General features: G+C 34.2%; 2 protein-coding genes across 2 annotated transcripts; one reads left to right on the top strand and one right to left on the bottom strand.

The window, feature by feature from the left end:
• Positions 1-4,580: 4,580 nt before the first annotated feature.
• Positions 4,581-8,579, top strand: LOC100794694 (uncharacterized). The gene has a single exon (XM_003547964.5). The coding sequence runs from the start codon at positions 5,481-5,483 to the stop codon at positions 8,286-8,288; it is 2,808 nt and encodes a 935-aa protein (XP_003548012.1). The 5' UTR covers positions 4,581-5,480; the 3' UTR covers positions 8,289-8,579.
• Positions 8,580-10,328: 1,749 nt separating this feature from the next.
• Positions 10,329-15,348, bottom strand: LOC100819212 (protease 2). Its single transcript, XM_003548863.5, has 10 exons — positions 14,757-15,348; positions 14,004-14,226; positions 13,565-13,706; positions 13,293-13,490; positions 12,958-13,089; positions 12,729-12,857; positions 11,807-12,219; positions 11,466-11,682; positions 11,169-11,359; positions 10,329-10,747 (listed from the first exon to the last, which is right to left on the bottom strand). Exons 1-10 carry the CDS (start codon positions 15,259-15,261, stop codon positions 10,570-10,572), a joined length of 2,328 nt encoding a protein of 775 aa, XP_003548911.1. The 5' UTR covers positions 15,262-15,348; the 3' UTR covers positions 10,329-10,569.
• Between the last annotated feature and the right edge of the window lie 1,649 nt (positions 15,349-16,997).

Below are 16,997 nucleotides of genomic sequence, written 5' to 3'. Positions count from 1 at the left end.
ATTCTAACAAGAAACACCTATTTTGGTGATACACCCCAGAAGTATCATTTTTTAATCGTCAGATGAGTTATTAAAAAAAATTAAAGATTGAGATCATTTATCGATTACCTAACATTGAAACTAAATCGAGTCTACTTAGTCAAGGTCGTAAAGTGTTTGCAAAGCATTGGACGGAGGGTTTGGTAACCTTGTTTGCATGCTTGAGGCGCTTCAAGACATCTAAACTTGAATCTAGTTTTCAACTCTGACAATGAAAACAATAAATTCAAAATTAATGACGATTCATCAACAAGGATTAATGTAAAAAATAAATCTCATCTGAAAACAAAAATTAAGATGATTATTATGGTTCTTTTTTTGGGGTGTTATTCCTTATCAATGTAGGTCATATTTTTTGCATTAACATCTCATTCATCAACCAATAGTTTATTTTCCATTCACCAATTTGTTTTTCAAATCTACCCCTAAAACAACAAACAAGTCATCACTTGATGGAACTTTAGCACAATTTAGTTTGTGTCTAGGATTCATTATCATCATAGATTGACTATTATAATCTTTTTGGATGAAATCAATAATTTGACTACTAACGGACACATAACATATTAATTAGGCATTTTCATTATAAAGATAATGTACTTAAGTTAATATTTTGGAAATAGTGATCTAGTGATGGTAGCCATAAGGATGTGATAATGGTGATAGTGACAATAAAATACTAATGTTCATTGTGAGATTGCATATTTTAAAATTAAGTCAAATTCACAGTAATTTTTTTATTCTGTTTTGAAAATAAATATAAAATTATTTTGAAATTGAGTTAAAAAAAATATTTTAATTTCTTTTTTCTCAAACATGTTTTGTTTTAAAAATAACATTTGAAAACTAAAAATAAAAAAGTCACTACCAATCCGAAGGGGGCTTATATTTGTTAGTTCAAAAAACTAAAATGGTAGTAGATGACAATTTCAAGAATTAAATAAAACAAAGTTGTACCATTTTTAAATGTAAAATAATTTATGGTTTCATATAATTGTTCTAAACGTTGAAATTTTGTTTAAAAAATATTTTTTAATATAGAATTATTATCTATTTAATTATAAACTGAAAATGTAAAACACAAAAATATAACATTTTATATATCATATTTTTTTCTCTTTAATTAGAAATCTCTCTGGTTAAATAAATAATATAATGTTTTTTAAATATAAAATTATAATAGTTATATTTCACTAATAAAATTACACTTTTAACTTCAAAATTATGAGAGAGAAAACGGCTAACATAATTACTATTTTAACCTTAAAAAGAATCGGAAAATTAAAATTACAAAAATTATCCACACTTTTACTTTTATATATATAAAGATTTGCATAATATGGATAATATAATAATATTGTATTACTTACCAAATTTTTTTTTATAAATTAAAAAGATTTTGATTTAAATACATTGATTATATATATATATATATATATATTAGATTGTTATTTAATTCATGCAAAAAAAATATTAATTATAAATTATCATTTGTAATACCTAGAAACTATTATATATTGCTTCAAAGCATACATGGTTTTTCACATCCACATCCACATCCACATCCCAAACACATTGTTAACTGTAAACCTAACTAATTGAACTCTCGTGATTATAAAGTATGTTAGGATCTGCACGTTAGGGTGTTGATAAATCAATCTAATTTAATGAAAACTGAAAAATTGATTTAAATCAAATAAATTTAAATTCGAACGGATTAAAATGTAGAAAAACTGAAATTTTCTATCGTATTAGATTGAATTTGATTTTTAAGGTTGATCTAATCTAATCCAAATTATTACATAACTTGTATTTAGTTATAAAATTATCAAGTTATGTAAATATAATATATATTTTAAAAATTATACTTTTACTAGTTATGTAATGGCATATATAAATCAAATGTTTGATACTTTAAATATTTTTTATTATATTTATTATATATCTTAATATTTATTTAATATTTTCTCATAAAATAAAAGTAAGATTAAAACCTAAAATTGATCCAATTCAAACTGATTTAAATTGGATAGGATCAAATCATATTAACATTTTGAACAAAGCAGATTAGATTATGAATAGAAAAAATTGAAGTGATTGGATCAGATTATTTTTTTCCTTCAAAATCGATTTAATCTAATTCGCAAACATCCTTATTGCATAAGGACAATTTCAGAAGTTTATCAAAAGGGGAGTGGATTTTTTTTACAGAATTATTTGATTGAATTCTAACAAATAATTATTGAATAAATAATGAATTTAATAAAATATTTATTATTAATTTTATGCGTCTATTAAGAAAATTAAACAAATATTAACTTAGAAACTTATTTTTCTTATTATTTTATTCATTAATATTTGCCCCCAATGCCCCCCATCTTGAATCCGTCACTAATCTGCACTGTTAGCAAAATCTCCTGTAAATCCCGCTGTAATTCTTGTAAATCTCTGATCATTGGTAAATATATACAATGGGGTTAACAAGATGCCTCATTCTTAATTTCTGCTGAACAAACAATATTTATTTAAAAAATCCATACATTCAACATGCATTAACGTGAGTTTGCCGTTTACCTACCTTGATGAAGTACAATGAATATGACCAAGACGTGGGTGATGGACAAGAAACTCATAAGTTATACCTTGATCACTTAGCAATAATAATAATAATAATAATAATAATAATAATAGTAGTAGTAGTAATTATAATAACGTGTGGTGAACATCTCATAAACGTCATAAACAAGGTACCTGTCACTGGGTTGATTGTAAACTACATAGGCACAGACATACGTGTCTTTGAATTTTTGTAATTTTAGTTCTTTGATTGATCCTCCGCTTGCAAGGGTTGACCAAATTAAGATGTCAGTTATGAAAGCAATATTCACTGAAATTGTTTCTGGAGTTCATAGTGAAAATTAAAATAAAGCAAGACTCGATCAACTTGATAATATTCTTTTATAGTTTTTTGGGGTTCCATTTCTGATTTTTGTTGTCTATTCCAAAAAAAAATTGAATAAAGAAAGAAAGAGATCGATGTTGTTGATCTGGCTAGCTAAATAAATAAAATCCTCAAGCACAAGACACTGACACAATAAAGTCTATCATTTTTAAAATCAAACAAAAATTGATCAATGCTGTTCCTCCCAAACTAAAAAAATATGTGACACATTGGAGGTTGTGTTGGTTGATCATTGTTCATTTGTTTGAATGTATTGTTCTTCCATCTATTTGAATGTATTGTTCTTCCATCTATGAGTTTATTACAAAATGTTATATCATTTAAGGGTTTGGATTGTTGAATCTAACAATAACCTTCTTCTAACAATCTGGATCAAAGATTCAGTTTTTTAATTTTTCTCTCTTTTAGCTTTAAGGGGCTGAGGGAATAGATTCTTTCTCATTTCAATACAAAATTGAATTTGAAAATTAAAGCACCACCTTTGGCTTTGAGCCAAAAACAAAAGCAAAAAAAACACAAAAAACGGGCCTTCTTCATACTCATTTAAATCTCCAAATGTCATAAAAGAATCTAAATTCAAAAATGATTTATGAAACAAGTGATATCAAATTATTACTGCATTATACCACCACCTTAAATGAGGGAACTTTACCTCATTAAATAACTTCACCTAACATTATTCACAAGGGTTTGGGGAAAAAAAGATTCGTTACTGCTTTTCCGCCGAGATATATAAGAAAACACTGAAATTAACTTTTTTCTTAAAATGAAATATATCATACTTACTATTTTAAACAATTGTCATTTTAATATTTTTTATTTATTTTAAATGGATTTAAATTTTTGGTTAATTCATAATATTCGATAATATAGTTTTAAATAATTATCCTTTTTCAAAAATTTATTTATTTAAAAATAAATTTATGGTTTTTGTTAATTCATAATATTCAACAATACATTTTTTAATCATAAATAATTTGATAATATAAGTTTCTATAAGGTTATTCAATCATATGTTGTCTTATATAATAAAATTATAATTTTTTTTAATCATTATCTTGAATAACGTTCAATTAATTATTGGTGTAAAAATATATATATTGAACTTTTTTATCTATATATGTAAATGATTAAGAAAAAAGTTTATACACTTAGTGTAATTTTATACCTTTATGTAATTATAATTAATTATGTATGATAAATTTATTTGGTTTCAAATAATTATTTTAAAGTAATTTAAATAATAACTAAATAATAATTTAAAACTATTTTCCTTTAACATGGACATTAAACTCGGAAATGATATAGCCTTGAATATTAAAAATTGGAATATAATGAAAAGAGGTTGTGTGGTGGTGGATATGATATTGATAACATCTGTGGATTCACATATGGAAGGCTTTGAATTGAACTTTGTGGTTTCCCCAGTTGGACAGATAGCAGCTTTTTACAAGCCAGCCGATTATTTGACTTTTAACCATGACTTCAGCCTGTGGGCCCCAGCACAACATAGACAAAAGGAACCTCATTTGTTAAAATAATAATAATGTATGCAAAATCGAAAAAATCATTTTAATATCACTAACTAGTTTGGTTTTTGCGAGAGTCAATGTCCCTTCTCCCTGGATTCCTAGCAAGTGTTGTTTTTCTAGATTGTTGACAGAGAGAGAATGGGGGTTAGTCTGAATTGAAATTTCTCTCCTTTTCTTTTCTTTTTGGTTTTCAATTCAAGAAGAAAATAGTACAGTGAAGATATCAAACAAACCGGTTTCGTTTTGGTTTTACTCTCTCTTAGTAAAAGAGAATTTGATGTGGGGGCTCTTTGCTTTAATTATGCTGCAGTGAATTGAAGAGAGAGGGAGAGAGAGAAGAGAAGAGAGAGAGAGAGAGAGAGAGAGATAGAGAGAGAGGTTCTTCCTTCACGTTTGATGGCTATTCAAGTGTTTTCTGGAGTGCGTCTGGATACTGATTGAGCTTCAGGAATTCTTTTACTTATAGTTTGATTCTCCTTGAAACCCATTTCTCCAAAAATATTTTCTTTTTGTTGGGTTCTTGTTGCTGTGAGTAGCCTTGCAATTTTTGGGATCTGGGTTCTAGGGTTTGAAGGCTTTGAGCTTTTGACTTTCTCTCTCCTTTTCTGAGAAATTGGGTATCGAAATCTATTCTGGGTTCTAGACAAAATAAAACCTTTATTTTGTCTTTGTTGGGTTTCGCGTGAAATGGTTAGCTGGGTTGTTTGTTTCTCTCTCTGAAACAAAAATCTCATGTTTTTCTTACAAATTGGGTTGTTGGGGTGGTGTGGTGTTTAAGATTCCAGATTCCTTGTCTTGTTAGAATTTTGTTGGTGAAGGAGTTGAAGCTGAACTTGTTATAGATTGATGTGAGGGGCTAAGCTAAAGCCCTCTTGTTTGTGTTGTTTGAAGTGTGTGATAATCTCTCAGATTGGTTTGGGTGAGAAGAGGAGGAAGGTACTAATACCATGCATCTCTCACTATGGAAGCCCATTTCACACTGTGCTGCACTGATCATGGACAAGAAGAGCAGGAGGAAAGACGAATCCAATGTTGACATGAGGAGAAACCCATCAATGCTTCGGAAGCTGCAAGAGAACAAGCTCAGGGAAGCCCTTGAGGAAGCTTCTGAAGATGGCTCACTCTCCAAATCTCAAGACATAGACCAGCCTGACTCTGCTGCCAACCAGGATGATGATGGCCTTGGGAGATCCCGATCGCTCGCCCGGCTGCACGCCCAGCGCGAGTTCCTTCGCGCCACTGCTCTTGCAGCCGAGCGAATCTTCGAGTCCCAGGAGGAAATTCCCAGCCTCCGGGAAGCATTTGCCAAGTTCCTAACTATGTACCCAAAGTACCAGTCCTCTGAGAAGGTTGATCAGTTGAGGTCTGATGAATACTCACATTTGTCACCCAAGGTATGCCTTGATTACTGTGGTTTTGGACTCTTCTCTTTTGTTCAGACAATTCACTATTGGGAGTCTTCTACGTTTAGCCTGTCTGAGATAACTGCTAATTTGAGTAACCATGCACTTTATGGCGGTGCTGAGAGAGGAACTGTTGAGCATGATATAAAGACTAGGATCATGGACTATTTGAATATTCCTGAGAATGAATATGGCCTTGTTTTTACTGTCAGCAGAGGATCAGCTTTCAAATTGCTGGCTGATTCCTACCCTTTCCATACGAACAAAAAGTTGCTGACCATGTTCGATCACGAGAGCCAGTCCATTGCTTGGATGGCTCAGAGTGCCAGGGAGAAAGGTGCTAAAGTGCATAGTGCATGGTTTAAATGGCCAACCCTCAAACTCTGCTCCACTGATTTGAGGAAACAGATTTCCAACAAGAAGAAGAGGAAGAAGGATTCAGCCACCGGTCTTTTTGTGTTCCCAGTTCAGTCTAGAGTAACCGGGGCTAAGTATTCATACCAGTGGATGGCCTTGGCCCAGCAGAACAACTGGCATGTCTTACTGGATGCTGGATCATTGGGCCCCAAGGACATGGATTCTCTTGGCTTGTCCCTATTTCGGCCAGATTTTATAGTTACATCATTTTACAGGGTTTTTGGATATGATCCCACAGGTTTTGGTTGTCTTCTGATCAAGAAATCAGTGATGCAAAGCCTTCAAAATCAGTCTGGTTGTACTGGGTCTGGAATGGTGAAGATTACCCCGGAGTTTCCAATGTATTTGAGTGATTCTGTTGATGGTTTGGATAAATTGGTTGGGATTGAAGACGATGATGAAATCACTGGGATGGGTGAAAAGACTTCTGAAACTCGTCAGGGAACACAGTTGCCTGCCTTTTCTGGTGCATTCACATCTGCACAGGTCAGAGATGTGTTTGAGACCGAAATGGATCAAGACAGCTCTGAAAGAGATGGAACTAGCACCATATTTGAGGAGACTGAAAGCATATCTGTTGGTGAGGTGATAAAGAGTCCCGTCTTCAGTGAGGATGAGTCATCGGACAACTCATTTTGGATTGATTTGGGTCAAAGTCCTTTGGGATCTGACAGTGCTGGTCAATCCAATAAACATAAGATAGCTTCTCCCCTACCACCTTTCTGGTTCAATGGGAGGAGGAACCAGAAGCAACATTCTCCAAAACCAACTTCCAAGATGTATGGAAGCCCAATGTACAATGACAGAGAGGTAAACCTAGGTGCTCACGAGGACCGCCACGTGCTGTCATTTGATGCTGCTGTCCTGATGTCACAGGAACTAGACCGGGTCAAAGAGGTACCTGAAGAAGAGCATGTCGAGGAAGTTGATCATTATTCAAGAAATGGTAATGGGTCAGATCATCTGCACGTCAATGAGATCCTGGAAGAACCTGGAACCAGTGGAGTAGTCAATAATGGATCTTGGCTCGATTCAACTTCTCTTGCCAGGCATCAAAGCTTGGAGAATGGCTCTACTTCTGAAATATGTCCTGATGTCAAAGAGAGTGCCATAAGAAGGGAAACTGAAGGTGAATTCAGGTTGTTGGGTAGGAGAGAAGGGAATCGTTATGGTGGTGGTAGGTTTTTCGGTTTGGAAGAGAATGAAGCCAACAGCAGGGGAAGAAGAGTGTCATTTAGCATGGAAGATAATCATAAAGAGTACCTAAGCCAGACCCTAGAGCCAGGGGACATGTCTGCAACTAGCTTTGATGATGAAGAGGTGACAAGTGATGGAGAATATGGTGATGGACAGGACTGGGGCAGGAAGGAACCAGAGATAATATGTCGACATATCGATCATGTCAATATGCTTGGTCTCAATAAAACTGCACTTAGACTTCGGTTTTTGATAAATTGGCTTGTTACCTCATTACTGCAACTGAAGTTGCCTGCTTCTGATGGGTGTGAAAAAGCAAGTCTTGTCCAAATCTATGGTCCAAAAATCAAATATGAAAGAGGTGCAGCTGTGGCTTTCAATGTGAGAGACAGAAGTAGGGGGCTAATCAATCCAGAGATTGTTCAAAAGCTTGCTGAAAAAGAAGGAATCTCTCTTGGTCTTGGTTTTCTGAGTCATATACAGATTCTTGATGGCTCACGACAGCACCGTGGAGCTCTGAATCTTGAAGACACAACTCTTTGCAGGCCAATGGAGAATGGTCGGCGTGATGGAAAAGGTAGCAGCTTTGTAAGGCTTGAAGTTGTCACAGCCTCACTCGGCTTCCTGACGAATTTTGAGGATGTGTATAAATTATGGGCTTTTGTGGCCAAGTTTCTCAACCCAACATTTATCAGAGAAGGGGGTCTTCCTACCGTTCAAGAAGGCCTTGAGACATGAGATGGCAAAGTCGCCTGTGACTTTATTCAATTTTGGAAACTGAACATGAAACATTATTTGTGAGAACTTGCCAACAAAAGGGGCAGCAGCCATATCTGCAGGAAGTATGGATAGACACAAACTTATTTTCTGCATCAAAGGAAGATAAGGCAAGCGGGGTGGATTTGTTAATTCATGTTTCTTGTTGCTTACATTTTTATTATTTCCCCCTTTAGTTTTTTGAGCTGCTTGTAGAGTTGGCTTTAGAGAGATTTGTTACATATTGGGAAGCCATGGTGTACTTTGAAGCAATATTGTATGGGTAGAACTTCTACTGATATATATATATATATATATATATATATATATATATATATATATATATATATATACACACACACACACTTAGCTTCCATTGCATACGAAAGGATTTCCAACTTCTGTAAAAATTGTAGCTTCCATTGTCATCATGCTATAGTTTACCATACAATCCGATTGGTGCTTTTTAAAAAAAATAAAAAATTGTGTGCGTAAATGTTAGTGAAACTTGGGTATTTGATTGACTTCGGTGAAAACGGAATCTGGCAAAGTTGAACGAATGTGGTGATTGATGGATATGCCTTGGAACATTGTTTTCTCGGGATTTTTACAGACACCTCAATCCTAAACATTGAATTTGATAAGGATTGGTCCTGTTTTTAAGAAAAAAGGTAAAAGAACAAGAATCGACAATTTGATCAATACTTAGTGCTATTTCCGAAAGTGGGTTTTACTTTTTTTTTATATATTAATATATTAATATTAATAATTAACTTTTGCTGTTATTCCTGTGTTGTAGTCGTGACTCGTGCACCAAACAATATGTAGCTTTTTGCTTGTATAATCTCCGCAGATTGCAAATGGAGGGAAAATGCTAGTTCCACATTCGGGTTTTTTTTTGGGTTTAAATTACAGGATGGTTTACTATAAATAATCATGTTTGAGTCGAAAAAAAATAGTTAATGGACTCAAATTTGAGACTTATGATTAACCTAAAAAATCTGTATGTTATGTAAAATAAACAAAAAGTATGTAAGTTGATCCAAACACTCTCTGGGTTGCTTGGGGGATGCTATGCTACCCTTTAAAGTTTTAATACTTTTGACTGGTGATTTAATTAGATATATACTTAATTTCATTATTTTTAAGTGGTTAATTAATCAATTAGTTCATGATTAATTGATTGTGCATTTTTTTTCTATTGATGCGACCCCGCTGCTTAAACCCTGTTTAAGTTATCTTTTCTTTCTATGCTCGACTTTTTTGTTCCAAATATCTTTTTATACGGGGTATGAATCATAGCATAGCCTCACCCACTAAGTTTTGTTTCAGCAAAGGAACTATTGTAGTGATTTTATGAAGCTGTTTTGTTCATCCAGCAGTTGAAAAATCAGTGAGCTCTTGATTAGTTCTTTTTTTCATTATTTTTCAATCATTCATGTATTGAATGCCAACCTGTGAGATGTGATTTAGGTGAAGGAAAATAATATGATGCGAGTTGGGTGATAAAATTAGATGAAGGAAAAATAATTTTCTGAGAAAGAGAAAAGAGAAAAAGTTCGTGCAGGCGTGCACGTATGATTTCTTTTCATAAAATTAAATCGCAACTTCAAAAGGTTTAAGTGTTTTTTAAATGAGCAATTTTTTCAGTTTTGTTTTTTCTTTCAAATTGATTAATCCTGTTGGAGTCAGGAATGTGCCACTTCCCTGCAATGGATGAGTTATCGAAATTACAACTTCTGACGTTAAAATAAATTGTTTTTGCTATGTGGGGGGTAGCCATAGGATGATTTGTGGGCTATTTCGAGTGTATAATAATTTAGATGCAAATACACGTTCGGTTGTAATATTTTATTAGACCTAAAACTTAATTGATGATTGATTGATTGATTTGGAGATCTTTGAAGCGATCACAATATTGTCGAACGTGGGAAAAGATCACGGTGCCGTACGATTACAATTTCTAATATGAAAATTCCATGTAAGCTAAATACATGCGTGCACGCGTGGATAGCATTACCATTAACACCAAAATTGCATCATGCTCTTGTTAAACAAGACACGGTAACATTTACAACATGTAATGAACCCATTTTACATGATAAACCAGCAAACGTTCTAGTGTCCATTCCATTGGTTGTAGATCCCAAGTAGTTTTGAAGGCTACAAGCTCAACTAGTTGGAAAAGAATGTTGGATGGCAAGTACAATTTCAATTCTATATCAGGTTGCCATAAGAGATTTAGCAAATGATAGTTGGATATCTAAGATTCCATCATCTTCATGAGAAATGTAGCCTCTAATGCTGATTCCTTGGACTGCAAATAACGGTTTTCCTCTACTAAATCTGTGGTCAAGTTCAGCAATATTGGCCGCTTTGGGTCGTAAATTGAGAGATCACGAACTCGTGCAACCCATTTTGCAGCTTCCCATACCCCAAATCTGAGTCATGAAAATAAAAACAAAGGTTCATTAGTACGGTATAACTCGTTTGATTCTTTAACTATTCACATAACGACAATTAATGTATAGGTAACAGTCTCTGGAAGGGAATAGACAGGTTAGGGTACATTTGGAAGGTTGATGACAGGTAACCAAATTATGATTTTCGCTCAATCCCCATATACTTAACCCTATCTCTCGGGCTTCCGATCCTTTCCCTCCCACATGCTATAAATGCTCCAAGTTTCTGATACATGGATACACATCCAACATCAATTCAACAGCCATTTTGAAGTATCTATATTTTGGTTGTCACTTTTATCATAACTGCCTTCATTTTTACTGAAATACTACTCAAACCAACCCCATAGAAATCTTGGATACCATGTTAGGAAGATATGCAAAGACATCAGTAGCTTACCGTGTATTGAAAGATGAGGTTACTAATACAGCTGGATAAAGAGCATCCTTTTGTATATTGTCATATGGAGAATATTCTCGAATTGCAAGAAAATCATTGAGGTCCCCAGGGTAGCCAAACTCTTCGTAGTCAGCAGCTATAAGTGGCAAGATGGGATACAGAAGAGTGTTTGTTGCATCTAAAAAGGGAACCTACAGAATAAAACATACAAGATAGTATTTGAGTATTTGAGATAACACATTTAAAGTGGAGCCTAAGTAAACCAAAACCAGAAAGCACGCAAACATTCTTCAACACCTTTAAGACTGCAGCACGAAATAAATCTGGAGAACGATTAATGGCAGAAGCAACCAAAAGTCCTCCAGCACTATATCCCCAACCAGCCAATTTGTTTTCATGCACAATATCTTTTTCAATGAGGAATTTGGCACAAGAGATGTAATCATTAATTGAATTATGTTTCTTTGCACGTCTTCCATCGTTATGCCATTTCTTACCAAAACCACCTCCACCTCTGAAACAGGCCACCAAAACTATCATATAAGCGATAAGACTTTGGAGAAAATAAATTTAACAATAAAAAAATATCCATATGAATATGCATTGAATATATGGCCATTAAATAATGTGAATCCTACCTAACATCGGCATAGGCAACAACCCAACCTCGATCTAGGAGGCTTTTTAGTTCACTGTGCCACCGTTTGTCAAGTAATTCACCATAAGCTCCATGTCCATGCAATATGCCAGGTTTTTTAGCTTCTGTCTTATTGTTACGTGCAAAAACAATAGTCAAAGGAATCAAAACTCCATCAAATGAAGGGACCTCATATTGTTCACAGGCATAAAACTCAGACAGGTCATTCCATAAGTGGTCATCTTCCAAGTTAACACTCACAGGACTAGAGTGTTTGGAATTTGAGGGCTCCATACTAATACTTGCAGAATTTTTACCATACAGTATTCTTGTCCGGTCATGAAGCATATTTTGCTGTTGAATGATGTTCCACTTACCTGTGGCCAGGTCATAATCAACCACAGCATCTGGCATCTGCAAGAAACTTGTGGTGAGCATATCAGGATTTGGTGATTGGGTCTTTCTTCTAGGTTGAAATGCAAATGTACATTGTAATTTGTATTGAATTGTGCTACACTCTTAGCCTAGTAGTATACATACATAGGGAAGCTGTGCTATAAGATTGAACAAAAAGTAAACTCCAGAGACCATATACATAAATAAAAATCAGCACTGAGCATACTACAAATTGGTATAAAAAGGCAGAAAAACCTAACCAGGAGGAAAGTGAGAGGAAGAGAAAACTTGGAATCATGGAATGCCAAAATCAATTCTACCAGGCTTACTGGCAAAATACATCATGAAGTATTTTTTGGAACCACAAACTGTTTTTCAACTTCTCAAAATTTTCTTGGATGCATAATTAACAGAGCCAGTGAATGTCATTCAGAGTTGGCAAGCTATGAAGGTAAACAGATGTTAACAGAATCATGAAGAGCAACCTCCTTCAGAGATTACAAAAAAAGAAAAAATCATTCACATACCACAGGTGATGATATTATAAAGCGCATGACAGATGAGTAAAAGTCATAGTTTGGTCCAGGCATAATTTGGCAAACATGTTTTGGAATAGACAAGTACTGTAGGTCCAGCTTCCTCAGTTTAACTGCTCCCTATCACAAAAATAAGATGGTCAACATAATTCAATAAGATTATAAACCAAAATTACATTGAGTTTATCTGTAACAGATATAGCAAATTCTCTTGCATTACCTTCCCAAAGGGCAATGGCAGTCCAACTGAACAAAGCTGAACTTTTCGACCTTCCCTTACAATGAGTGCTAAGTATTTATCACTAAAATCAATATCCTCAATAATCAAACCTGGGTCATCAACTAATACCTCCTGCAGTTCATGAGGCCAAATACGACATGTAAGGTAAAGCAGATTGCACAGGTAAGTTAACTAAGAAAACATGAAAGTAAGAGTGTAATAACAAATTATCTCACTGTTTCAAGTAAACACATGTTTTGCTTATGATATAAAAAGAGGGGAAAAAATGAAACAAGTCAACCATAGAGAGAAAAAAAAGTGATGTTCCAAACTACCTCCCATTTTCTAGTACTTGAAAGATCCACTGGACTACAAAGAAGATAATGACATTCAACTGATCGACCACCTTTGGGAGCATCTGTAAATAAATAAAGGTAACCTCGGTGATGTTCAATTATGCAGTGAGCTAGAACATCACACTCCCAAACTAGTTTCAAGCCAGACAATGGGTCAGCTGCATTTATTAGAAAGACCTAAGAAATGGTTACAATTATTATCCAATACCAAGGATCTTAATTTTTCAGAGTTCCCTAGGAAAGATCTTTACCTTTGATGATGTGGTAGAGAATGTATTTACAGTCACGAATTGAAAGTCTTTTGTGTGCCTAATATTAACATGAACACTTTCATCTGACTCTTCCAAAAGCAAAACATCTTCATCAGTTGATCCAATCAGACTGTAGTAGATACTGTGGCAACAAGCAGAAAGATGAGATTGAGGAAGATCACATGAACTTCAATGTTAGCAGTCATAAGCAAAACACAAACTAAGGGATTCTTTTAAAGATAAAACTCATGCAATTCCTAAGTGCTTTTGGTAATATTCTTCAATCAAAACTAAAGTTAACATAGGTTACAAAGATGAAACTTCAATTCTGATTGAAGAACATCACTAAAAGCATCCAAGGAACCGTATATAAATTTTGCCCTTCTTTCAATTCTATTACAGCACCAAGCCACCAATAGATCAACAACAATTCACCCACCGGTAAGGCCTCATTTTCTTATCCGTCACAACATAAAGCAAAGCCTGTCCATCCTTGGCCCACGCCAGGTTGGAAACTCGATCCGCCTGAGGCTTACTGCACAAGGAGCCCGAATTTAAATTTCTCACAGATAACTTGAAGTAGTCATTTTCTTTATCATACATAGTGTATGCAAGAAACTGATGATTCGGTGAAACCTCAGACAGCTCCTCGTAAGCATAGCCTATAAAAGTCAGGTCAAACAATAGTCAGCACTACAAAACATCATAAACCAATATCAAAGATAAGAATAAGTGAGTCATTGGACATTTTGTGCGTAAAGTTTGCAAGACAGGACATTTGTTCATGGTCCAATAACAGTCCAATATGCCCAACAACAATTACTAAGATATGTTCTGATACCATCATCAAATTTGAGTTTAGGCTTAAGGGTATGCTTGGATTTCTAGTGGGAGTGTTCCAAAAGTATGTTTGAGGGTAAAATCAGTTTGGGGTCATGTTTAGTTACCCCCATAAGTATGTCTGGTAGTAAAAGAAAAATGGAGAAGAAAGATTTGGAAAACTTTGACAAACTCAGGTTGTAAACTTAAGTTTACAAACTTCAATCCAAACATGTACTAACTCAATCTCAAAAGTTAGCTTGAGAGCTGCCTCAATATAACTCAATTCCAAAAGCTAACTCTGAAGTGAGGGTTGCTCCCACTTATATACACTAATGAATTTGAGATTTCCAATTGTGATTGCATAATTTACCTCCGAACCTCTCGGCTTCTTGATTATAGTCGATGAGCTTCTGCTCAATGGTCTTCCCCGTAGTGAAATCGAACCCGGCGGGGGGATACTTATGCGAAATGAAGTCGTCGTACAAGGCGGCCAACCGGCGGCAGAGAACGGGGTAGGGTTTGGCTTCTTCGGCGCGGCGGTAGTAGAGCCAGGGGCCCCAGCGGAGGGGAGGGGTGGAGAGGTCGAAGGGCATGCGGGAGGCCATCTCGAAGTGGAGCTTGTTCAGGAGGTTATCGGAGTCCGACATGACGGCCTCCGTGTACTTCTCCTCCTGCTCCATGCACACGTCCATGTGCCGCATCGCCACCTTGTCGTTCAGCTGCGACATCCAGCTGTATGGATCCTCCCACGTTGCGCCGTGGAAGCTGAACTTCTGTGGCTTCTTCGGGGGCTTCGGTGGGGTCGGCGGTGGTGGTGGTGGCGACGCCTTGTAGTGGCGCCGAGCCAATTGAGCGAAACGGAACAGAGGGCGCATTGTTGGGGGTTTGGGGCGGAGGGGAAGGGTTTTAGGCTAGTTCCTCACAAAACATAAACCCCCTTGGCCTAGCTGACCACTTTTTCTTTTTTCTTATGGGTAAATTCTTAATTCTTGAAAGTGAGACAGGAAAATTTTGTTGAGAGATGAAATTTAAATCTAGCAAAAACTACGCTAAATTATTCATGTTTAGTTTATAAGTTTTATAATTTAATGTTAAATTAATTCTAAAAAATATAATTTATTATTAAATTGATCATTGAACATTATTGAACATTAAGATGGTCTTACAAATTTAATGGTATGACTCATTTGTTATATATATATATTTAAGAATTAAATTTATATTTTTCATTTTTTAGAAATCAATTTATTAACACATCACATTTTTAAGGATAATTTTTTTTTCTTGTTTTGCATTTCTATCAAATTAGTAGTATAAAAATTTTGAATAAAAAAATCAATATAAAATTAAGACAATTTTTTTACTAAAATTAAATTAATACAACATTTCTCCCTAATATATTTTTTTAAAAAAATCCCTTGACCAAGAGCCAAAACTAATCCCTCGAGTTATAATTATTCATTTAAGGGTTGATATTTTCAAACGTTTTTTTATATATATGCAAGGATCAAGGTTTATATTGGTAAATAAAATTATCTATCAATCATGTTACACCATATTAATAAATAAAAGTTTTTTTTAACTAATTCACATCTTTTAAGAAAGATGGTTAATTTAACTAACAACATTAAATTTGTTAAAAATTTAGATTATTTTTTCAAAATTACTTTTAAAATGATTGGAACTCATCATCTCACTCTTTTTATTTAATTAATTAATGTGTGCTAGTCATTTTCTCAGTTTGGTCCTTATATGTCAAAAATTATTAAATTTGTCCTTATACATACTAATTGCCAATTTAGTCTTTACAACTATACATTGACCATTAACTTCCTTATGTATTCTTAATTTAGTCATTGTAAACCAACAATGGTTGGCACAATTTGTTTGAATCTTAGTTGATCATTGGGTATGAAATAAATTACGTTAAAGGAGAATACATACCTTGTGTGCGCTTGCGATTTTTGACGAAGATTTAACACTTCTTTTGACAGAGACAACTTGGTTCCAATATTATGGTCAACAAAAAAAATTTGGTCCTTATAAATGTGCCTTCTTAATTTTGTCCTTACAGTTACATGTAGGAGACTAAATTAAGAACATGTTACATGTATATGGACTAAATGAAGAATAAGTAAGGGGGTTAATGGTGACATTATAAAGATTGATATTTAATTAGATCTTATATATGGTCCAAATCGAGAATTCACGATGCATATATAGACTAAATTATATTTTTTAACATTTTGGCTAATAACATTTATACTTTAGAAGTATGTTACATAATTGTTTCTTTATATTTTCATATGTTTAAATCGTTATCTGTTTTTATCTTAAAACAAAATTTGATGATCTTTTTATTTATATTTAATAATTGTATGGTGTAGAACACAAAGTGTGATTAAGCTTGAGCAGTGCAAGAGAGGTTGAAAGAAACATGAGAGAATGAGAAAGAGAGCTTTCAGAATACTCATGGTATTGAATCGTATTATGTGTTTAGAAACCTCCTTATATTCTTACAAGGTATATATTTAGTGTTTGCCTCTATGGCGTCATTGTCCACATGGCTTGTTACAAGTATTTTGCGTTAAGTACCCTATCTACAGGGTTA

Source organism: Glycine max, chromosome 16 (genome assembly GCF_000004515.6).
Source record: "Glycine max cultivar Williams 82 chromosome 16, Glycine_max_v4.0, whole genome shotgun sequence".
In the NCBI taxonomy this organism is placed as follows: Eukaryota; Viridiplantae; Streptophyta; class Magnoliopsida; order Fabales; family Fabaceae; genus Glycine; species Glycine max.
The sequence above is the reverse complement of the archived record's forward strand: the minus strand, read 5'-3'. Positions and strand labels throughout refer to the sequence as shown.

Coding starts and splice junctions, on each gene's coding strand:
- LOC100794694 (XM_003547964.5), top strand. CDS start 5,481: ATGCATCTCTCACTATGGAAGCCCATTTCACACTGTGCTGCACTGATC.
- LOC100819212 (XM_003548863.5), bottom strand. CDS start 15,261: ATGCGCCCTCTGTTCCGTTTCGCTCAATTGGCTCGGCGCCACTACAAG. Junction 13,491..13,564: donor TCTCTACCACATCATCAAAG/GTAAAGATCTTT, acceptor ACCATTTCTTAG/GTCTTTCTAATAAATGCAGC. Junction 13,090..13,292: donor CAAGTACTAGAAAATGGGAG/GTAGTTTGGAAC, acceptor CATGAACTGCAG/GAGGTATTAGTTGATGACCC.